Source organism: Calliphora vicina, chromosome 1 (assembly GCF_958450345.1).
Source record: "Calliphora vicina chromosome 1, idCalVici1.1, whole genome shotgun sequence".
NCBI lineage: Eukaryota > Metazoa > Arthropoda > Insecta > Diptera > Calliphoridae > Calliphora > Calliphora vicina.
This window is the reverse complement of record NC_088780.1, coordinates 44,863,271-44,888,062: the sequence shown is the minus strand read 5'-3', so window position 1 is coordinate 44,888,062 and position 24,792 is coordinate 44,863,271. Positions and strand designations below refer to the sequence as shown.

General features: G+C 28.7%; 1 protein-coding gene across 2 annotated transcripts in view; it reads right to left on the bottom strand.

The window, feature by feature from the left end:
- The window catches only part of svp (COUP transcription factor 2), a 41,878-nt gene extending 17,319 nt beyond the window's left edge, over positions 1–24,559 (bottom strand). Inside the window, exons 1-4 of one of the 2 annotated variants that reach the window (XM_065510485.1) lie at positions 23,027–24,559; positions 11,342–11,491; positions 4,356–4,997; positions 3,158–4,301 (exon numbers count right to left, since the gene is read on the bottom strand). In XM_065510485.1, coding sequence (XP_065366557.1) covers positions 3,499–4,301; positions 4,356–4,997; positions 11,342–11,491; positions 23,027–23,738 — 2,307 coding nt within the window. In that variant the 5' untranslated portion in view covers positions 23,739–24,559 and the 3' untranslated portion in view covers positions 3,158–3,498. Of the gene's footprint in view, positions 1–3,157; positions 4,302–4,355; positions 4,998–11,341; positions 11,492–23,026 lie in introns of those variants that run through there. The other variant, XM_065510484.1, reaches the window with a different exon arrangement.
- Between the last annotated feature and the right edge of the window lie 233 nt (positions 24,560–24,792).

The window sequence follows — 24,792 nt, the reverse complement described above, 5'->3', positions numbered from 1 at the left end:
TAAAAATGAAAAATGTAAAAGTCGTATTGATATTCATTTCATATACATATGTATTTACCATCAAGTAATTCTAAATTTTTCGTAGAATTTAGAAAAATACAAGAATATGGTGTTAAATTCCACAAAATTTCCATTTCTTTAATCAGAAAAAATACCACAATTTATGCATTTTTCAGTCGACTAAGTAAATGGAAGGAAGCTGATTTCATTAAAAATAAATATATCTAGATTAGGGGTTTTATCCCGGGAATTCCCGGTACAAATTTCCAGGGAATTTTGCCAATTTTTCACTACCCGATTCCCGGGATTTTTAGTCGGGAATCCCGGGAATTAAAAACTGACGAAAATACATAGAAAACAAGTTAGAACTCTGTTTTTTTTTTTCAACACAAAACAGTGAAAAGTGTTTTGCTTATATCTTGGCAATTATAGACCGCTTATTATTATTATTTATCTGGGGTTTTTCGTATGAAAATTTAAAAAGAGAATTCATTATTTATAGAATTTATTTCTTATTGAATCATTATAATTTCTTTAAATTTCTTCTTCAAATCCATAAAAAAATAGCTTCAAAAATTTATTAAATGATTAAATTTTTCTTCAATTAAAATCTAGTACAAAAAGGTTTAAGACAATTTTTTCAATTAATTTTAGAAGTAATTTAATTTAACAAAAACTTAAACATTCAAAGTTTGAATAAATTCTGTTAGTAATTAACTTTAAAATTAATACAGTTTAAACTAAGGCTTTGGAATGAATCTAAAAAATTAAATATTAGGAAGGGATTTATGGAATGAAAGGCTGACATTTTTTAATTACGGATTAAGATTTTAGTGAATTAAGCTCAAATTTTATTAACTAATTCGAAGCTCTGATATGAAATTTGGCTATAATATTCCTAATTTACAGTATCATTATATATTTCGGGAATAGCCGGGTACCCGGGAATGTAGAAAAAAATTTCCCGATTCCCGGGAATCAAAAAAGGTCGGGAAATTAAAAACCCTAATCTAGATTGAAAGATTATTCGAACAATGATCATTTTAAACATAATTATGAAATTAATTAGCTCCAAGTCTTTTGAAATAAATTCATAAATTAACATGTTTAGCCATAACTCTAAATGTTGGGAGAATTTTAAAAATTTCAAGAGTAGGGTATTGTCCTCTAAAATTCCACAAGATGACCTTACCTTAAGGTAGAGTATATTGTATATATACGTATACATTTGGTTTCAAACATAAATAACTACGACAGTAGAACCATCAGTGTTCTCAGAACACACAATCGAGGATTATTGAAGTTGAACTCGTAGAACTCGTTCTGTGGAACAATATTGCCATTATAGTTCTATAGAACTAGCTCCGTCGTCCGTCAAATTTAAATCCTCGATTTTATGATGGGTATGTTTAAAATGTGACTGAGCATTCGCTTCTCCACATATCTAGTTCTAAGTATGAAAATTTCTGAAAAAGATAATGATAAAAGCACTACACAATTTCCAGTTGTATTTCAGAAATTTCCAATTGTGTTTCAACTTCAAATTATGTTTTAGAATTTTCAAATTTTAATTCAGACTATTCCAATTATATTTCAGAAATATAATTCGAAATTTCTAAAATATGATTAGAAATTTCTGAAATATAATTGGAAATTGTGTACAGTGAGCGTCAAAAGTGAGTAAACACCAGTGAATTCTTTGATTTTTTTAAGATCATAAAAATCATTATATTCCGACTTAAATCTTCTTTTTTCAGAACCGATTCTATTATTCAACTCAATCTCCATCAAATCGTAACTTTTAAATTTTAATCGATGGATAGATTTTAGGATTTTTATTATCTTAAAAAAAATCAAATAATTTTTGGTGTTTACTCACTTTTGACGCTCACTGTAGTTCTAGAATCCATTTTTCAGAATCGTTACAAGAAATGAGCAATTGTTCCGTAGAATTGGTCCCAAAGGTGAAAATTCGAAACAAAATTTGAAACTTTATTTTATCAATGATATTGAAACACCATTTATAATCTTGTTTGTAAAAAGAATACTCTGAAACCTCACAAATAAAAGTATTGAACCAATGAAAAACAAAAAAAAATAAGGGAGACAAATAAATAAAATTAAAAAGAAAAATATGTACATAAAATAAGAAATAAATAATAAAATAAAAATAATATTAAAATAATAAATATTAGTAAGCAATTAGCAATTTAAGTATAATTTAAGTTTTTTTTAACATTTCAGTTAAGTTCAAAAAAAAACTAAAATTATAGTTAAATCAAATCAAGCATATAATAAATTCTACCAAAGACAACCAGCTTTTACAATGGAAGCAAATTCAGTTAATATTTCAGCAAGATGATTAAAAAATCATGTTTCATACAAACAATTAATTTGTTGGATGAATTTTCAGATTTCTTGAGTCATATGACTCAAATAAGATAAATCTTCAAATGTAATTAAAACATGTTTGTTGCACAAATACTTTTTAGTTTTGTTCTTTTTCTATGTGAATTGATTTCATTAACTCCATTCAATGAGAACGATGACTCGATATTGATATAGAGGAATCCAAACTTTCGTTCGCTTTGATTTTCGTTCGAGATCCAGAAGCAGTGTGGAGTTATTTAACTAATACTTTTGCAAATAATCTCCTTAAGTTGCTACAAACAAATTTTGTTTTGTCAGTACAAAATTTTGTAACAGTAACAACAAATACATGTTTCAAAGCAATGTTAGCCTTAAAAGCTTAACTTTGTTTAGTTTTAACATTTTGTAATATAAATTATTACTTGCATAAGGACAACGCTGTTTTTACAGGAATTATTTGCAAGTGTTTATTTAATTGTAGTAAACAATTTCATATTCATCACAACCAACTCTGTTAAAGAATATTATTGTGTTTGTTTGTACAAAACATATTTTTAATTTTTTTAAACATCAATTTACTTTTGGAAAAAGCGAAAATATTTTATATTTACTTCCGTTTAATTCCATTTCAAAATCAGTTGCTGTAAACAAATAATTCGAGTTATACAATATAACAACAACCCTTTTTTTTGTTAAAAACCCAGAAACCAATATTATTTTTTTTTGTTTATAAATAACAATTTAATAAGAGATAAGACCAATTAATTTTTTTTTTGTTTTAAATATTTGTTTATATGTATTAAGTAAAATTTTTTCGTTTTTGTTGTTTTTGTTGTAATAAATAATAGTTAGGCTTAAGGTGAAAATAAATTAATTAAAATAAATAATCACTAATTTAAAATTAAATTAAATAAATAACTAAACTAAACCTTAAGTAATTTTTGGCATTTACAGTCTAGATAAATACACACTTAATACTGTTTAAAACACTAAAGACTTTGGGAAGTACACACTAAATTTACAGTATCTACAAGAAATTTTGGTTTAAGTACACTGAGAGAAATTGAGATTTTTTGGTATTTTGAACTATTTGGTATAGGAGTAAAAATTATCATATTGTTATGATTTCTACAATTGCCATCTACTGCCAAAACTATATGGCGAATATCTATAGCTAGGACTACTAAATGAGCCACCCGTTGAGGAGTGGGCAGCTGCAGCAGCGGCTGCCGCTGCATGAGTTACTCCGAATGGTGTACTATGATGGAACATATCAAAGGCGGAACCAAAAGCAGAACGTGGCGGGGTTTGATAGAACATAGCGGCAGTAGCAACAGCGGCAGCAGCAGCTTGTTGTTGTTGCTGTTGTTGTTGCTGCTGCTGCTGTTGATGCTGGCTATGTTGCTGAGAGGGTGACAGATAGGCAGGATTAGTCATGATGGTGTTCGAGGTGGGTGTCGACATATTATTGCTTGTATTCACAGGAGAGTTACTAAGATTGAGGGTTTGCGAGTTCACAGAATTACCCAAACCACTGCTGTTATTAGTGTGATTAAGAGTATTGGCATTATTGGCCGAATTATACAAAGCAGTTAATAAGTCTTCTTGTTGTTGGTGTTGTTGTTGCTGAGGTGCCGTGTGTTTGTGAGAGGGAGCACAGGAGCTAAAAGCACTTGTGGCCGAGGGCACAATACCAGCCGAGGTGGAAGGTGAATTCATAGAACGTTTTTCACTTTCCAGACTAAGACTGTTGGGCATATGATTTTCTTTGGTTTGCGCCAGCGAATTTTGCGTAACAGCCTCAACACCAGCTACAGTCTTCATAAAGGTTGCCAAATGCATGGCAGCGGCTGAATTGTGTTGATGCTGCTGCTCCGACTCGACACGATTCAATTCATCTAAATGCTCCTTGACCACCATCATGATTTCATCTGCCAATTGTAGACCTTCGTGCGATCTATCCGAACTATCAGAGGAATTGTGACTAGCATTGGCGGCATTAACAGAGAACACTTTCTGAGAAACTTTGCTAAGCAGTGCTGGTACATCCTTATAGAGGATATCCAACAACTTACCGGTGGTAAACAGCACAATAGCCTTGAGACAGGAGTACTCAGCTGAGTCCACATGTAATGCCTTCAATTTCTCCACTTGTTCCTGGAAGATGCGTATATGATCCATAAAGGCAACCACACGATCAGCAGCCATGGGTGAGGCATGCAAACCGGCAGCCGCCAGCAGAGGTGCCACATGCAGGGGCATCGAACACTGGCTGGCATTTAGCACAAACAGTTCCGACCATACCAAACGTAACAGGGCCACTTGGTCGGTCACTTGCAGTTCGGGGAAGAAGGGTATATTCTTGGCCCATTCGACAGCCGAGAAGAGTAAACGAGCCGCCAGTTCACAGATGTTGTCAATGCCCATGATATTATTCGGTTGCATACATTGGCCATAGCGGGAGGTGGGGTAGGGTTCAGCACGCAGGAGTAATGATATATAGGAACTTAGGTAAGAGTGACCATTGAAACCGGCAACACCCATAGGATCGCCATTGGCCAATTGATATTGGCCATGCATGCCAGCCAAACCGGGTTGAGTGGGTGGGACACGACCGCGTTGGACAGCTAAAATGAGAAGAGAAAGAGAAGAAAAATATTAGTAAGGCTATAGGATACATACATATAAAGTTTTAAAAGTGTTTTGTTTTTTAGATGATGGTCAAACAAAATAATTATTTTGACCACTACATCACACGTAATACAATACATATTATACATACATTTAACTGACACACATTTATAAACTCTGAACTTTTCAAATAATGCCACATATCATAATAAAAGTTGAAATTAAATCAGACAACCTCAATCTCCGGTCATTGTTATACAAATTTCAATTTCTTTTCTTTACAGTTTTTTTTTGGTATGACTACAACCCTAAAAATATGTAAAGTAAGTATTTGAAATAACTAAGGATTTCCTGATTATAAAACACATACATGTATGTATATACAAAATCTTAAGTAAGAAGATACTTTATTTGATGTGTTAGTGTATTCTTAAGAAAGCAAGGAATAAATAGTCTGTCTATTTAAACAAAAAGACTTCATCACCAGGCAACAACCCTTTCAACATCTACAGTTTGTATGAGTTGCTCACATGCAGCAAGACTGGATGGAATATGTAAATTTTATTAAAATTCTTATTTTTTGTATTTCTTTACAATATTTAATAATTTTCAACGCAGTTTTTTTTCTTCTTTGCTTAGACTTATTTGTAAAAAAAAATACAATATTTTGCTGGTGTATTTTTGTTTTCATTGTTTATCGCTGTTATTGACGACACCAAAAATTTACTTTTAATTAAAATTTACATTAATACAGCTTAAATATGCAAAAATAAAAAAACAAACACTCACACAGGAAAAAAAATTAAACAATTTATATAGAAAATCTGTATGGAAAAACACTTTGAGGCAATGAAACAATGCAGTGTGTCAGTACTCTTATATGCCCATAGATAGTCTGTCAGTTTTGTTTATTTTTGTTGAATTTTTTTCTGTGAGTGTACGTACTAGTGTCAGTATGTCTTGTATGGTGATGTACACAGTCGGTACTGCTGGTATGTATAAAGTGTTTATTGTTTTGTTTGCTTGCTGACTTGCCTGCCAGCCTGCCGCTCTAGACAACAAGGTTAAAAACATGTTGACACTTTTTTTTCGCAGCTACTGATTATATTTAAAATGCAATTTTTATTAAAACAAAACACTGAAATAAAATGGTTGATAATTTTTAGGAATTTGTATACAAAAAAAAACCCAATGAAATATTTGGCAATGAAGGGAAATATTTGGAAATTTGGAATGGAATTCTATATAGGGAAGGAAATGTTTTGAAATATTTTATATTACTATAGGAATATTTCAAAAAAATAAGCAAGTTGCTGATCAAATTAGTTATGAAAAATTCTAAATTGAAAGAAATTTTTTGAAATTGCTTTAATATTTATGGTTTAAGTTATTTTTGGCCGTGAAATTAAATTAGTTAGGGTAACTAGTTTAAAATCTCACAAAAATTCAAAGTTAGAATTTTTTTTAAATTTGGCAACCTAGCGTAAATGTTAATACTGGTTTTAAAATGATTGTTATTGCAAAAAATTAATAGAATTTTTAGATTTGACTATTATGTAATTCAAATTTATTATAAATAAAATGGAAATTGGAAAATTTCAGTGCTGAACATAGCAAACTAAACAAAACATAAATTTTAATTTCAAACTCAATAGTTAATAGAATTTTTAGATAATTTTTATACAAAAAAAACTGTTATAAGTATAAATTTTATTACAAAAATGTATTTGCTTCGTTTTTGCTCTTTTTAAAACCGCACGTGTTTAAGAGTTTTTAAACAATTTCCTTAAATCAAGTGCTAAACTTTTGATTTATGTTGTAACAAATACGTGATTTTAAATATTTAATATAAGCACGTGTTATTTTTAGCAAAATCTTCAAAATCAATTTTAACATTTACTTGAGGATTTTATTAAATAACAAGGATGTTAAATCAAGGGTTAAAAATATAACGTTAGGCATTTAGTGGTGGTTAGAGATTTATATATTTTTTTGAAATTCATTAAAAGATTTCATAACACATTCCATTGTCTAACCCACCACAATACGTTAAAAATCAAAACATTACAAAAATGACCACAAACAGCATCTTATCAACGGATAAAGAAAAATAAACACAAAACAGAAAAAAATATCAACGAGAAAAAAAAAACGTTCTTAATACCCAAAAGATACAACACCTCCTTTCAAGGAAACACAAAAGTATCAAAGAAAATCTACTTTCCCAGGCTGGTGTGTTGGTCAGTCTTAAAACTGGACATTAAGATCCTTAAGAAAACCGGTTCCAGGTAAAAGTACCTGAGCTAACTTGAGTGACCCTTTGACAATTTTGTTACTGCTTGACCGTTCGCTTTTGCTGTTTGGTCATTCGGGAGCAGGGTCGTAGTAAAACTAGACAAACAAGCTTTGCTGTTGTTTTCATCCCTAGGATTCTTAAGAAAAATACAAAGCCTTATTTATTTTAATTGCCATAAATAATGAGGGTCAATTTTTACTTTTTTTCCTGCTTAAAGAACCTCTAGGACAATCTAACTATTGCATTGCTTTTTTAATAATTCTTCTTTTTTGTTTGGTTTGTCTTTGATTTGATAACTCTTCAAAAGTTTTCATTTATACATATATTTGAAAGATAGTTTGTTATGTTTGGTCTTTTGGAAAAAGACGTTACAAAACAAAATCCAGGTGTGGTGAAAAAAATATATGTTTTTGTTTTGATACGTCAGGCACTTGCATTTTATATTTTTTGTAAAGCAAACTTTTCACAGAAATATTGCTAAACAATTGCTGGTTTTATTTGTTTTATATATATATATATATATATACATATTTTTTAGAATTGTTAATACATTTATGAGTTGTAAGCCTTAAGGCAATATACTTTTTGCTTGAATTTGTATGGATTGTGAAGGATTTTTTAGCCACAGATTTCTTTAAATGATAAACATTTATATATGCATATAGTTTTTATACTTTTTTTTATAAAAAAAATATGCATACGAATGTTGTAGGTGTGTTTATTGAGCAGGAAAAAATTTAAACAAGTTTAATAAAAAGTATAAAAAATATTAGCAAATATTTCAAACAGATTTATTAAGAAAAATGCTATAATCTATTTTTCCAATAGAAATTGTTTAAATATTTTAAATAAACCAATTTATATATAAATTTTTGTTGAAATTTGGCAACAATTATTCTAGACAAAAACCTTGATCAACGAAATTCACTTTTAATTAAAGTGCTTTGATTAGATTTTCAAAAATCATCACCTAACTTGTCAATCTTTATTTTTATGTTTTCTTCAATGCACAGATGTTCTAAATTGATTTAAATATTTAAAAGAAAAAGGAAACAAAAGTCTTGAAAAAATCCTCTATTTTTGTTAACGAAAATATATCTTGAAAATTTAAGGGTTCTTTTCTGTACTTTTTTTTAGCTTAATTGTTTGAAAATATAATCTAATTTTATATACAACTAGTTTAACTAGTTTCTTTTGCTTTGTTATGAAAAAAAAACCTAAAAGAATTGTCAACAATTATTTGTTTTTTTATATTATTTTGCTTTTAATTCAAATTGTAATGACCTCGTACAAGGTGGTGGTGATCTGTTTTGTTAATGACAAGACATGTAGGGTTCAGCGTAAAATCTAAAGAATGAACACAAAAAAACTTGACCATTCTCTAAGAAAATTACACAAAATGTCATGAACTTGACATAAAGAAATACATATGTATGGTTTTTTTATAAGAAATATGTTAGTTTTGAAAAAAAGGTTAGAAAATTTTCTCACGTTTTTAAAAGGCAAAAACAGACAATTTTGTACAAGAAAATAAACCAGATTTTCTGTATATTGCCAAAGGTGTTGAACTTTTTACTGGTCATTAGAAGGGTTATATAAATTTCAAATATGAAACCAGTTATTTTTAGGATTTTGAAAACAAGTGCTTTAAATAAAAAAAATAATTTGTTTAAATAATTTAAACCCAAGCTGAAATTACTACTCTTGCGAAAATTCTACACCACTACAATACTGTAACTACACAATTGTGACTCTTTTAAAAATTATGTAAAGCATTTCTAAGATGAAAAATATGATCCCACATTGATAATACATCGTTTCCAATAACTATATGCCACCACAACACAGGAAAAACAAAAGGTTTATGGTATAGCAACATTGTGACAACAAGAGTCGGGGGACTAAAGTTTGGCGTTATTATAATGACGTTGTAGTGATTTTTAAATCTAGGCAGTTACTAGCAGGCTAAATAATTGTTTATTTATTTATTTCATAAACAATTACCAATTGCAATGTGTAAAAACCTGTCAATTGTAGTGCAAATATTTCTCTTAAATTAACCAAGTTTGACATACTGGTTGGTATTTGTATAACTAACAATTGTCATTAGTTGGTAGTTTGTCGGTATAAATTGTGTTCCGTGTGTTTGTGTATTCGATCGTTTGATCGTCAGTAGTAAATTGTTGTTAAATCAATGGCTTAGTTAATTGTTATTGTGATTAAATACATTTTGCTGCTACTTTTGTTTTGAATTAATGATTGTTGATAGCTAGCTGTCAAAGTCAACAAGTTGCAATCACACACAAAAAAAGCAGTTAGTACGTATAAATAACAAAACTTGAAAATAAATTTAAAAACACTTAGACAAAAATGAAACACAACACAACTTTAGTTTATTTGTTGTTTTTTTATTTTATGGTTAATAATTATTCAATTTTGTATTGTGCAAAAAAAAAAAAGAATAATCATAAAATAATTGACAAAATGTTAAATATTAAGAAATGTGGCAACATTTAAAAATAGGTTTAAAACTTGAATTTGAAAAATATTTAAAAACAACTAAAACCAAAGTCTAAATCAAGGAATTATAAGAAATTTCAAAATTTCTTTGACTGTGGAATGTTCTGAAGAATCCTTTTGAATTAATGATGTTGGTACATGTCTTGGCTAACTTGAAATATCGCAATGCATTAAGGGGTATAAAACTTTGCTTATAAACAAAATTATTTTTAAATATAAAGTTGAAATTAAATTAATCTATTTTCTAATTTCAGCCCATGTGTTGACTGATTAATTGCACTATAATTCAATTGTTTAGTTTTTTTGTTGTCGATTTTATATCTTTCCTTTAACATTAACTAGTAAATTATGTGTGCAGTGTTTTTTTTTTTTAATTTGCTTAACAAGTTTGTCAATTTTGCATTTAGTTCTAGAGGTCAGTATAAGGTGGCTTTTAAACTAACACTATTTCATGTTTAATTGATGCCAGTTTTGTAATAAGTGTTTTTTTTCATTTTATAGCTATACAAATAAACAAATTGTACTAGTAAATGCGTATGACAATATACTGTAGTGTATAATTGGTCACAGAAAGACAGACAGAATTTTTTTTTAATAACTTTAATAATTATTAATGATATTAAGTCTCTAAATGTGGAAATCATTTGTTAAGTTTTCAATATTTTTTTGAGTTTGTCATGTTATGTGTGAGTTAGACTGTGTGTGTTTAAACATAAAAATTGAATTTAAATATATGGTTGAAATGGAAAACGATAATTGAAGTTATGAGTAGTGGTTCCAATGTTATTTATTTAGCCAAGTTCCAAACCATTTTGAAATTTGGCAACCTCGCTTTTAATTGCTAATAATTTAACCTCAAACACTTTGTTAAGTTTAAGTTTTGCTTTCAACCCTTATTTAAGCTTTATTAGTTTGTTGTTTTTGTTCTCTTTTTTTAGAACATGTTTAACATAATCGGCTTATTTAACAGGGCATGTAAAAAAAAATAAATCACTTTGCAAAATCTTCTCACTACAAAATGTGTTGTATGTCTAATAAATAATTGTATATCAGCAACCATACAGTACAAAAGTATACAAAACTATGCTCATTAACACTTAGTTAACAAAATAAATATGTTTTTTTTTCTTTCACATCACAAGACCTATTAGACAAAACCAAATACAAATCTATGCCAAGCATTTGACATTTTGGCTATAAGGCAAATAAAACTCGTGCTACTTCCGTTTTATTTTTAAAATTCTCTACGTTTGTTAGCAATTTAATTTGCAAAATTAGACAAGCAAAAGTTTTGCTAAAGAAAAGTGAAAAATTTTCAAATCAATTAAAATAAATTGAGAAAGAAAAAAAACAGATACAGAAACAGACCAGCCTTTACAATTTGACTTTTAATTGACCCTAAGCTAAACACACATACAATGTATATTTATGAAATTAAATGTATGTATAGATGAATGTATAATAAAAATAAATAGATATAAACTTTTATACAAATAAATTAAAAAAAAAAAAAACAACACTTACCTTCACGTCTCATACCCATTTTGAGGCACTTTCTGAGGCGGCAATATTGGCATTGATTACGATGATGCTGATCTATGGGACAATTTCTGCTCCCCCGACATGAGTAGGTTAAATTACGTCGTACAGAGCGTTTGAAAAATGATTTGCAACCTGTAAAGTAGAAAGAAATTTTATTCATTATTAAGAAGTTTTATAAAAATACATATTTTTAAGTTTTTAGACTCCCTAAGAAACTTTAATATAAAGAAAATATCCCTTAAATATATCTAATGCTTAGCAACAAGTTGCTAAAAATGTTTGTTAATAATTTATCAAGTTTATTAAGGGATATCCCTTAGATACATTTAATCCTCGGCAACATGTTGTTAAACATGTTTGTTTGTAATTTATCAGGTGATAATACATTTTACTTCATAACTTTGGTATTAATTAACAGCTTTTGTAATTTTAATTGAATACATTTAATACTTGGCAACATGTTGCTAAACATGTTTCTTTATAATTTATCAGCTGATTGTTCATTTTACTTTTACAACCTTTTGTAATTATTTATTTAATATAAGGAAAATATTTTCAGTTGTTCAAAAATAACTCCTAAGTTCTAATTTTATTTTTTATTATGTGATGATTTTTTTCAAATACGTACGTGAAATGATGTAGGGTATTCTGAAGTAGTCTTATTTATGTATATACTATAAAAAATATTAAGCTTAAGCAGAGTGCAACTAAACATCATTTGAAACAAATTCCATACTATGTAAGCAAGCTTGTTAGCAGCTTCAACAGCAACAACTACAACAGCAAGCCTTCAACATGCAGGCATACAAAAACTAAATACATCTTAACATGGATTTTGACCCTATTTTTGTTGTTATTTTTTTTTTCTCGTAAAGCTTGTAGTAAGTTTCCTACTTATATAGTTTAATGCATGCCATGTGAACTATAAACTGGTAGATCACTTTTGTTAAAAACAAAACCAAAAATAAAAAAAACAGCCATATACACTAAACCAAAATCTTTGTCTACTCTTTTTATCCCTTTTTTTGGGGGGCTTTAATGTAGCAAAATGCATAGCAAAAGTGGCAGCAACTACGATGACTTGCTTTTTAACTTTGAGTGTTTTACTATCTTGACTGCTGTTCATGTTAAAGCAGGCTGGCTGCCTTCCTGGTTTTGTTATTTTTTTTTTTGCCATCATGTCAATGGCCATGTTACACGTTTCATGGCTTAACGCCTCCCATAAAATTACCTTTAATGGGTTTCAATTAATGTACAGAGATTTTTTTCTTGCTGTATGCTAGAGTACTTTACTTTAGTTTTTGGGAGAGATTTTGAAATTTGTTGATATTGAAAACTAGGCGCTTAATACTGTTAAAAAGGGTTTTTGGGTTGTTGCTGCTGCCAAACAACAACACGAATTTTCAGTTGTAACAACAAGCAGCAAAAAAAAATTGCTGGCAAAAATGTTTAAGTGTGTTTAATTTTATGTCGCCACGTATCTAAACATGTGTATCATGCAACTCAAAACTTCAACTTTTTTGTTGCTGTTGCTAGTTCAACAACAAAGTAACAAAGTTTGGAAAATGTGGCATGGCATGTTGAGGATAAGCTAAAGTAAACATAATTTTCAGGAAATTTTAAAGGACAAACTTGATGTTACAATTTGAAAGCTTAAGTAATTTTCTAAAATTTGTTTAGTTAATTTTTATTTCTCTAAAAAATGTCAAATAACTAAATGAATTTCTTTTTTTATACATAATTTTATTAAAATTTCTTAATCATTTTCATTATTTTTTTTCTAAAACCATTTTAATGAAAGCATTGATAACTTAAACAAACAATACCAAACAAATTGTCTATACAAACTAAAACAAAAAGGAGTAATAAAAATTTTCCCACCAAAGACCAAACTAAAATCTAAACCAAAAACCAACTGCAAACAAAAAAAAATATAAAAAAAATGTTGCCAAGACCAGCCAGACATAATAAAAACACCAAACAAATACCCAACACCACCTTAACCAGTTTTTGACCATATGTACCTTTTTTTAACAAAACTGAAGCTGGCCACAAAAAGTATCTGACTGAGGAGAGCCTCCAACAATGAAATTCATAAAAACAGAAAAAAACCACAATTGTTAAACAATAACGTTAAACTAAATTTGTATGTGTTTGTTGTTGTTTTGACTGAATTATGGTAAGCATGCGCAAAAAGCCACCTTTCAGTTACAATTGCAATACATATAGATTTGTTGCATTGGCAACCAAACAAACATACATTTATCTGTAGATACATATGTTTAAATATATGTATATGAATATATCTATAAGTCTGTGCGGGTGTTATGGCCAAAAAGCTTTAACAGAGATGGCATACATAGTTGTAAATTCCATATTATAAAATAAAAACAAGAAACAGGATTTTTCTTTAGTTTTCTTTAATCTTACAAATAAAAAAAACGTGCAAAATTCATGGTAAATTTTAAAAAGAACTGATTTTGTTACCAGTGTGTAGATGTTTTTGAGTGTAGGGAGTATATAAAACATTTTTATTTGCGGAGATCCACCCTTTTTCGGTTATTGATATAACACGATATCTTTAATGTAAAATGTACAGAAATAACAACAACAGCTAACTTTAAAGAAATCATTATGATGCTTATAATCATCATCATCATGAAACAATTGATGTTTTTTATATTTTCCAAAAAAAAAAAGTTTTCTTAAGCTTAAACCAAGATCAACAGATGCTGATTCAACAGGCTTAAACCAAAGCAAGCATAAGTATCTTTAGAATAAAGAAATCTACACTATCTTCATCAATAGTTTTTCCTAAATTCTTGCCTAGACTTTAAAGCCTTTTGCTAAGAAGATTATCTCGATTTAAGTTTTTAACTAAAAGTTTTACAAAAAAAAAAGAAGAAAACTAAACTATCTAGCAGCCAGCATATGGTCTTCATACTAACATATGTTTGTGTTATATTCTACATTCATGCTGGAATACAGACTATAAAGGTTTTTAAGGAAACCAAACAAAAAAATCTCAAAAAAATATATATAGTATATTGTAAACCAGAAATCGTGACTATGTAGTATAACGTGGTTTCATGTTGTTGTTATTGTTGTTGTTGTTGCTGTTATTTTGATGATCATATAATGTGTGCTATATGGGATCTGTAAAAATCGTCATCATCACCATGATACTCCTAGTCATTGTCGTCATCATCATCATGGTCATCATTATCATCATCAATGGTTTCTGCAAAATCATATCTAAAAACTATGCGATTTACCGACATGCTGTGCATGCTGCTGATATGATAAAAAACTAGTGTTTAGAATCCCAAAAAAAAAACCACACAAAAAAATAGTATTGTTTAGCTGAAGAAAAAATATTCACTTCAAATTCTAGCATAAAAACCCCACCAAGCCAACCAACATTACTATAAGAATCGAGTTTTGATGATATTTTTACAGCTTAAAAGGAATTTTATGAGCTTTAGTTATTGTTTTACGATCTTTAGTTAATGTATGATGGGAAATTTTCAAATTTTTGTGCAGATTAAAGAACGAAATTTTGCTTTAAAGGCGAGTAATAGATGGATGGTTTTGGATTTTTGTCAAAAATTTGCTAATTAAAGAAAAGCTAGGATAATTATATAGATAAAAGATATATATTATTTGTTGAAAAATCTTAAAAATTGTATAGTTAAATGTGCAATTGTTTTAGTAATAGCCGCAAAGTATCATCCGAAATAGCTTCATTTAGCATAAGATTTTTGTAATGCAAAATAAACTAATTAAAATATTTATTAGTTATAACAACAGCAATAATATTAGCTAAATATAGCACAAGATTTGTTTAAAGCTAATAAAATAATTAGAAAACATATTTAGTAGAAACAAAAATATCAAATATTTCAGGAAATATTTAGTATTAGTATATCAAAAGCTAAATCTTTAATAGTGATAGTGGTGTAATTATATTAACAGCATTATAAATAGTATAATTATGCTGCTATTAGCATTATAATGCTATTCATAAGACCAAGAAAGTAAATATATTTGAATTATTAGCAGAAGTCTAAGAAGAGTAAATATAGTATTAAAAGCTATAATAGCGATAGTGCTGTACTAACAGCATTTTAAATATTAGCATTATGCTATTATCAGCATTATGTTGTTATACATTGAAGATAGCAAGTAAATGTATAAATATCGGAACTATTAGCCTCATATAATAAAGGTATGAATGGATATATTAATTTGCTATAAGTTATAGCATTACTATAAAAGCTATAATAGCTATAGTGCTGAAGTTATACTAAAAGGTTTATAAATATTGGTATTATGCTGCTGTCAGCATTATGCTCCTATTCGCACAAACATAACTAACATTTTAAGTTACATATTAGTAGTATTAAAAACCAATTAGTACCAGCATTAGAATCACTACTTGGCAACGTTATTTAAAGGGCTCTAATCAAAACTAAACTACAAACTGCAACTTTTATCTGGTGCACTAAAACCTGCCATCATTCATTAAGTCCCTGTTTCATTAACATAAAACTTAAATTAAGATTCTTTTAATAATTAATTAAACACATATTCACCAGATATAATCTAGATCTCTAGCTAATCCCTTGCTGAGTTTTAAACGTTTTATTATAACAAAACAAAAAAATCTAGTATTATCTTTTAATTTATAATACCCCTAGACAATTTATAATGATTTGCGTGTTAAATATTCATTTTTGTTTAAAAATTTTGCTATATGCTAGATTTATACAAAGACTAATAAAAAATTACAGTTAAAATAATAAAGTAGAGACCTTAACGCCACACTCTTAGCAACACTAACAAAAGTAGCAGCTTTAAATAGAGCTATAATATAAGCAGTTTTTAAGTTAACTGAACATTAACTGCAATTAATTGAACTTCCTCAAATGCGGCTGTGAGTATGTAAGTAAGTAGACTATCTAGACTAATAGAAAATTACCTAAATAACATAGAACTATTAAATAAAGTGCAACAAACATGAACTCCATATCAAAATGCCAAGACGAAACGAAATGAGAAAAAAAACACACGTTTTGCGCACGCGCACTTGTTGCGCATCGTCAAGCAATTAAAAGCGTGAAATTACTTTAAAAAAAAAGCAACTACAACAAAATCAACACAAATAAAGGAAAAAATAAACAACAAAAAAACAGCAAAGCACAATTAAGAGACAATTAAACTTTGATTATTAAATTGCCAAGGAAAAACTCAATTTATAAAAATTTAGGAAGTTAACCTAGTTTTAAAAATAAAATGAACTTAAAAGTGTTTTTTGTAACCAAAAAAAAAAGAGGAGAAAAAAACATTTAAAGACATTAATTTCGTTAAGAAAAACTAGCAAAATTAATTTTGCTTGTTTGTTGGTTTTAATTACAAAACAAACGCAAACTCCATAAAGCTTTAGAAAAAAAATATTAAAACTAAAAAAAATTAAACAACACCATACAGCCAGCTTAGATTAATTTCTAGTTTCTAAGTCTTCTTCTCTGCCGCTTTTGCGCAAAACAACTGCATCTTCTTGTATATAAAGTATGTTGCAAGTGCAACAAGAATTATGGTTAGCTTCACATATTGTTATTATGATACATACGTTTGCTTTAGAAACTTGAACGAGCATGAACTTTTGTTAATTCTTCTCTTAAATAATGTAGCTAAGCAAAAAACGACCATAGAGAAATAAGTGTTTAACTTAATTTATGGTTTAGATTTTCTTTTTACAAAACACTAAACCAGAGGAAAACAGCGGTAGAAAAAACAGAAACAACAATTGCAACAGAAAAAAAATATGTTACCATTATAACCAGGCTATGATTAAGATTTTGACAGTTTAGACAAAATAAAAATATGTGGGGAACAATGCTAAATAATAAAGCAGCAACAGAAAAAAGCCACAAGGGGAGAATATATGTATACCAACTGATGGCCACCAAATGACAAAAACTTTTTTATGTGGCTGGTTAGGAAAATATTTAGCTGATTTTAAATAAATATATAGGTTAATTTCTGAATTAACAGTCGAGTTAGAAAAAATAGCAAAAATTTATTTTAATTAAATTTACACATGGAAATTATTATTTTTTATAATTTGTACTCTTTCAGATCAACTGTTGCACAGTTTCCAGGAAAATTAGTAAAACCAATGCTGCATCTCTAATATAATTAATTAAACCGTTATATTTTGGTCTCCAAAAAAAATTAAGCAGCTCAAACTTTACCCTACAATTTGTTATTGTTTTCTCTTAACATTTTACCACCCTTTCCCCTCTTCTACTCTAAAATGCAACTAAAAATCCCCTTAAAATTGTTTTGTTTTCTTTTATTTTTTAACTTTGATCACGATCATGTTACTTTTTTCAAAAAAATCCAAAAATTATTCGTGCTGCCTTGTAGTTTTTCACGTCGATATTTCGTTTTGTTTGTGGTTTGGTTTTCTTAAAGCTTAAATTTTAAATGAAAATCAATTTATAAAGGGTTTTTTTTTGGGTAACAAAATTCTACTGTCAAGTACTACTATTTGTTTTACAAGCTTTGTTCAAATGAATTACAAGGTTTTTGGAAATGATATTGTAGAGCTTGTTGTTAAGTAGAAAAAAAATATATTTGTCTTGTTGCTTTGAAAAAAAAATAGTAATTAAAGGGGAGTTTGTTAGGAAAAATAACTAAACAAACAGTCAAGCAAAGAAAAAATATATTTTTTAATTAATTGGAATTTGTTTTGGAGAAGTTAAGCAGCTAAAAAAATGCTCATAAACTGAATAAAAAACTATTAATTGCTTAGGACTAGTAAATATAAGAAAAAGTACTAAAATTGAAAAATTAAATACTTTTAAATGTTTGTATATAAGTTACTTAAAAAAAGTACTAAAGTACTTTTGGTTGAAAATATTTTAATTTCATATTTATATGAAAAAATAATCAAATACTAATAATGTGTATATTTGGAAAGTTTAAGCCATTTCCATTTTTGGTAAAAAATTTTAAAATGTACCAAAATACTTTTGGTCCAAAATGTTTTTGACTTCATACCGATATGCAAAAAAACAGACAATTGCATTAAGTTGTTACAAAAAGTACTAAAATGTGTATTTGTGTTATCATGTATTTTTCTGCTGGCATTTTCGAAAAAAGTATTAGTGTAAATCAGTTTTCCAAAGCCCTCAGATAGAATAAAGAACCACTTTTAATATCAGTATATGGGATATATTTATAGTAATATTGCTATTGAAAATCAACAAAATTGGTTAATAAATGGCTGATATATAAGCAAAAAACCGAGACTATCATGATTTTTATACTTTTCGATATAACTTACATACTAACTGATGTACATAGGCAATATGTATATTAAATGAAAGCTATTTCAAAGGCCTTTCCTGTGACATAATAAGCATTCTAATTTGAATGATATATAACTTATTTAATTTCAAGTAATTAAGTTTAACCGTTATCTAGACCAAACTATTTGTTGTCAAATCGCTAAGTACAAGAAAAAGAAACTAAAATTTATTAAAAATTCATTTAAAATTTTAATTAAAATCATATTCAATTTATAATATACACAAAAAAAAATGTGGAAAGAAATGTGTGCGAAAGTTTAAAAGCATGTTTTTAGTTTTGCCTGAATAATCATCAACAACATGCCTTTAGGAAAAATTGTCAACTTAATGCAGTTAAAACAATTAATTTCTAGGTTGGTCTTGTTTTTAAACAGCAGCTCCATCACTAGCTTGACTGACATGCTGTATATATAATGTGTGGCTTAATCTGTTATATATGTAGGTATATAAAGGTATGACAACAAATACAATGGTTTCATATCAGGAAATATGCATGCATTTCAGATTGCAATATTGTATGAACCATATATATATAAAAATTCTATGCATTTTAATAGAATTTGTTTAAGTATGAATAAGTAAATGAAGGAAACAAAGATATGGTCATAAAATATAATAATTTAACATTACATATTTTTGCAGTTACTGTGCTTTTTTTTATTTTTTTGTAGATGTTATACTTTAATTAATTAGCTTTATAAAAAAAAACATTTACATTTTAAGTTGCTGTTGTTGCTGCAGCAGGGTTTGAAAAGAAAGCTAAAGCAAGTTGTTTAAAAAAATGTAAGTTTAAAAAACAAACAAAATATTCCCACGTTTAATAATAAAACAAAAACTAAACATAAAATAATATAATAAAAAAAATGTACCATGTTATTGTCATTCATATTAATACATACTACATATATGTATGTATGTATGTTTATTTAAAATTTTTTAATTTAATCATAAATTAAAAGAAAAAGAGCAAAAGAAATAAGCAACACAACCAACAACAATAAATAAGTTTTCAAACTAAAGAACATGACTTAATACGGTCATTCTTTAGTTTTATTATTATTTTTTCTTTGGTTAATTATTAAGAAAAAGGGTAATTTAACTAATAGATATTTCAATTATATGAAATTTAAGAAAATATTAAAAAAAGAAACAATTAACAAAAATTTTTGAGGCTATAGTATTAATGATGTGGGTGGCTTAAGGTTTTAATTAACTGCTGATTACTGGCTTGACAGTTATGTCATTAATAATGTAATAATTTTAATAATAAATAATTTTTTTTTTTCATAAATAATAAAATTTCTTAAATTTTGTTTGTGTTATATTTATAGCCTAAAGCAAACAAACACACTTTGTTGCAACTTTTAGTTTATAAAACTTCCAAATTAAACTGTTTAGTTGTGGTGGTAAGCATGTCCATGATGATGATGATGAGCTAAGCACGATAGCAATCAATTTAAAAAGTATGTATGAATGTATGTACGTCTACTCCAACACATAACACTGCCAAACATAATGTCAAGTAAACGTATAAAATTCCTAAGTCCAGCTACAGATTATGTAGCCACAGAATTCATTCCACCCAAAAACTTCTAACGCATTGTATAGAAAACAAAAAAATAGTAAACAAAACCTAAAACCATAAGCTACCCAAATAATACACCAAAAAGATATGAAAATCTTTATGTACACCAAGCAACAAAAAATCCAAACAACAACAAAAAAAAAACGTATCTATGAAAAAATTCACGTGCATCTTTAGACACCACAACAACTACTACTCGTTCGAAGGAAGGGGCATACAGACAACAAAAAACGCGGCATTTCAGTTTAAGCTTGATGTTTATTGTTGATGATCGTTTATAAGAAGTTTTATACGTACACTCAGTGTAATCGTAATGTCTAACTAACTGTCTGCTTCACTATTTGTCTGTCCTTCCGTCTGTCTATCTAGCCCAGCTCTCCTTGAATTATAAAACCCAGAAAACTACAACAACAAAAAACGCATTGTCTGTCCTGAGTTCTTCTTTTCTTGTGCGATCTATTAAAGGGGGGGTTCTCTTCACATTCAGAATTATTTTATACATTCTTTATTTTTCGCATGCTTAAGCTTTTGGGTTAAAGCTGTTTGGTTCTGGTTTGTTGTGGCATTGTTTGTACGTGTTCGTTTTACGGCTGCCTTTTCAGATTTTACTATAAAGTAATCTCTATTACTTTTGATGATGATACACCACTACTAGGTACGTACGTACCTTTATAACAAATGAAACGAATGTTAAAGACACAAAATAGCAAGAGAAAATATAAACGGCAGATATATATAACAAAACATGCATGAAAGATTAATTGTGTTGTACGCATACATGACAATATTTTGATATAAATATGAAATTTAAATAAGAAGCTACATACATACATGCATATTTAAAGCAGACATTTTTGTAGCAAATTTAAAAAATTTGAATTTACGACTCTTGACAAATATTTTATACCATTACAATACTGTAACTACAAAATTACGACTCATCCAGATATTATGTAGCTTTATGCTGAACGTTTTTGCAGCTAATTTGTTAAAATTACGACTCTCTATTATTTTTCTGAATTCTTTCAGAATTTATATACCTTTACAACATTGTAGAAACGAAAGAATCTAAATTTAAAATACTGGATTCCCAAAAATCGTATACCATGGCAATATGGTAAAAACCAAAAACACCACCCCAGAATTTATGGAAATGTAGAAAAATGATGAGAAAATGATAAATGAAATTGAAATTTTTAAATTCTGGCAAAAAATGTTGCCCTTTTTCTGCCCTCATTTGTCAATCCTGGGCGTATGCGGTAATAAAGAAAACTATTCTAAAATTGTACGATATTTGGTGGAAAATACAAAATTCAAAAATTTGTATAACTTACAAAATACTAAGGTACTTTCAAAAATTTGATATCATATTTATATATAACAAATATCCTTTACAGTTGCAAAACTACGATTTTGTAAGCAAGGGACAGAAAAATGCAATTTTGTTTTTTAATAAAAATGCAACAGTTTTGAAAATACTTTTGAATGATTTTTATACAACTATTTCGACGGCAGTAACATTTGTTAAATAAAAAAACCTTTTTTTGTGCACACTTAACTGCGACAGGTTCCCTTTCTTTAAGCAGCACAATATCATGCCTTAAGGGTTCATTAACTTAAAGAAGGGTGTTTTCTGTTAGCAAAAAATTCTTCCAAAAAAATACAACCTAAAAAATTTCTTATTTGTTTTCCAACAAAATATCTTCAAACCCATAAATCGTTGCAGAATGAATGGTTTTTTGTATGTGAAAATTTCGTAGGCACTTTTTTGTAGGCGTTATTAAATTTTTGTTCTTGTTGGATTTAGTTTTTTTATTTGTTTGTTTTAAAATCACAATTTTTCTCATGTGTTAAAAACCAAAACAAAATCTCAAAATCATTTGGATTAAATGATTTATGGCGAGAATTTTTTATAAAACCACAATTCTTAAACAAGATAAAGAGGCGCTAAAAATCTGTTGGTGTTTAAGAAAATTCCAATAGCTTGGAAATCTGGTTTTGTATTAAGTAAATGGTGAAATAATCCTTTATACAAAAATAACATTGTAAGTGTTTTATAAGCAGAACTATAAAAATATATTTATTAGCGAATAAAACTAGCTTTTTCACTTTGAGTGTAAGCTTGTGGCCATTTAATGCTTGAATTTTAATTGTGTTAGAAAAAAAATCGTCAGATAAATTGAAATTTTTGTAAAAAATCATTTTGGTTTGTAAGGCACACTTTAGTTTTCATTTCTACTATTTTGTCTATTTTTTTATTTTTGTTTGTATTTGTGGGGAATTTCTATAAGATTTGGTGTTTAAATTTTACCATCATTTAATTTTGTATGGTCATCATCATCAGCATGATGTTCATGTTTTAGCACACCTTGTTTTTGGTTTTGTTAGTTTTTTTTTCTTGTTGTATTTCTAAACATCAAAAGATCTTCATCAGTTATAGTAGGCTGTCATAAAACGCGTGTTAAGATTATTTTCTGATTTTTAACTAAATGATTTTTGTTGTTGTTAACAAAAAAGAAACTATTCACCTCATCTAAACTTGTAATAATAATTGCATGAAGAAATATGATTTTTTGGAGTTTCAACTTTTGACATTATTGATTGGCAGTCATGCCACAGATAACAAAATCAATATGTTTTTAAAAACAAATTCCCTTTAACTCTTTTACTTGTAGAAAATAATAAATAAAAAACAAAACTCACCTTCACATGTAAATTGACCATAATGTTTGCCGGAACTTTTATCACCACACACTACACATTCGATGTTTTGTTTAGAATCGATTTGTGAACCGCTATTACTGCTCTGAGAATGTGAACTGTTGGCCTGCGAACTAGGTGTTGTACTACCACCACCGTTATTATTACTATTGCCGCCGGTATTGTTACTATTGCCACTACCACTGCCCACCATACAATTCGATTGTGAACCCTTCAACATGGAGTTCATGTCGTGGGTATTTTGATGCTGACCCGCTGACGTATGATGTGATGAATTTGTCATGGCGGATAGATCCTCTTTGATTGTATGATGGCTGGCGGTTTGTTGCAGGTTATTTTGATTGACATTGGAAGCGCTTAAGGCGGATAAATCTTGTTTAATGCCCACCGATTGATGGCTGGCTACACTGGAGGGTGTGGTGCCGCCGCCGGTGCCTACCGAACCGGCATTTGTGTTTTGTGTGCCGGCTAAAGAACCTGGACCGGCGGAGGCATGCAAATGCTGGCCCAAATTGGGATCATGCCAGGCGGTGGGTGGTGGTACTCCGAGAGCCATTGATCTGGGTATACCCAGTTCAAAGGGTGACAGTTCAGCGCCCGTTTGGGGTCTGTGATTGAAGAAACCGGGTGCTGTTGAGGGTGAAGCACACATAACGCCGCCTCCGTATACACTTAAAGAGTTGTGTGTTATCATTTTGGCGGCCGTTGGTGTACACGAATTGTAAGAAGAATGCACTTTTGTAATTTGAAAAAGCCGTAGCCTCTAAGGGACAACGGTCTTAATATTTGTTTTAATAAAAATTTATATTTTTTTGTGTTTTAAAAATCCAATTATTTTGGTTTTCACTTTGGTTGAATTTGTATTTAAATTTCCTTTTTTCAGATTTTATTTTTTTTAAATTTCTTTAAAATTTTTTCCTGATATTTTTGAATATCATTTTTTTATTATTTGTGTAATATAAATATTTCTTCACTTTATTGAAAATTTTCTTTTATTTTTATTTAAAAATTTGTAACACTTATTTCAATTTTTCTTATATTTTTTCAATATTTTGCTTAATTTTCTTTTATTTATATTTTTTTGTAATACAACTTAAAGATTTTTTTCGAAAAATTTCATATATTTAATTTTTTTTGTATGTGTTTAATTTAAAAATAATTTATCTTTGCTTTAGAATTTAATTTTCAATTTTGTGTTTTATTTTTTTGTTAAGTTTTAAGAAATGCGCGTCATGCGAATAGCGTAAATCTCAGCTGTTTTCGTAAGGCCTCTTAGAGCCTGACTGACAAAACATTCGTGGCAAAAGGTACACGACCCGACCCGACTCGACCATTTCGACCTAACGACACATCACACAAATCTCTCTCATTCCACCACTCAAAAATCCCACAGATACATGCAGTATCTTATGGATTCATATTAAAACCACCCCATTTTTACTGCTCTTCACTCCATACATTTGTCTCTGTTGCTCTTTCGCAGTAAGTGTAAAAATACTCTTGGTCTTGTTGCTCACTGTTTAGAGTTTAGTAGTGGTGGTGGTGCGTTGGGCTGTTGTGGTAGTGGTACAACAGAGTGAGTGAGTGGTGTTGAGCGGTGGTGGGGCAAGACCTTAAAATGTGTTTTGTTTGCACTTTTGAGTCAAACATTTAACAGATACGTACAAACTACTACCAAGTATCTGTATGCTTTGGTACTCACATCCATAAGATACATTTGCTCTTTTTTGTTGTTCTTTCTGCTAGAA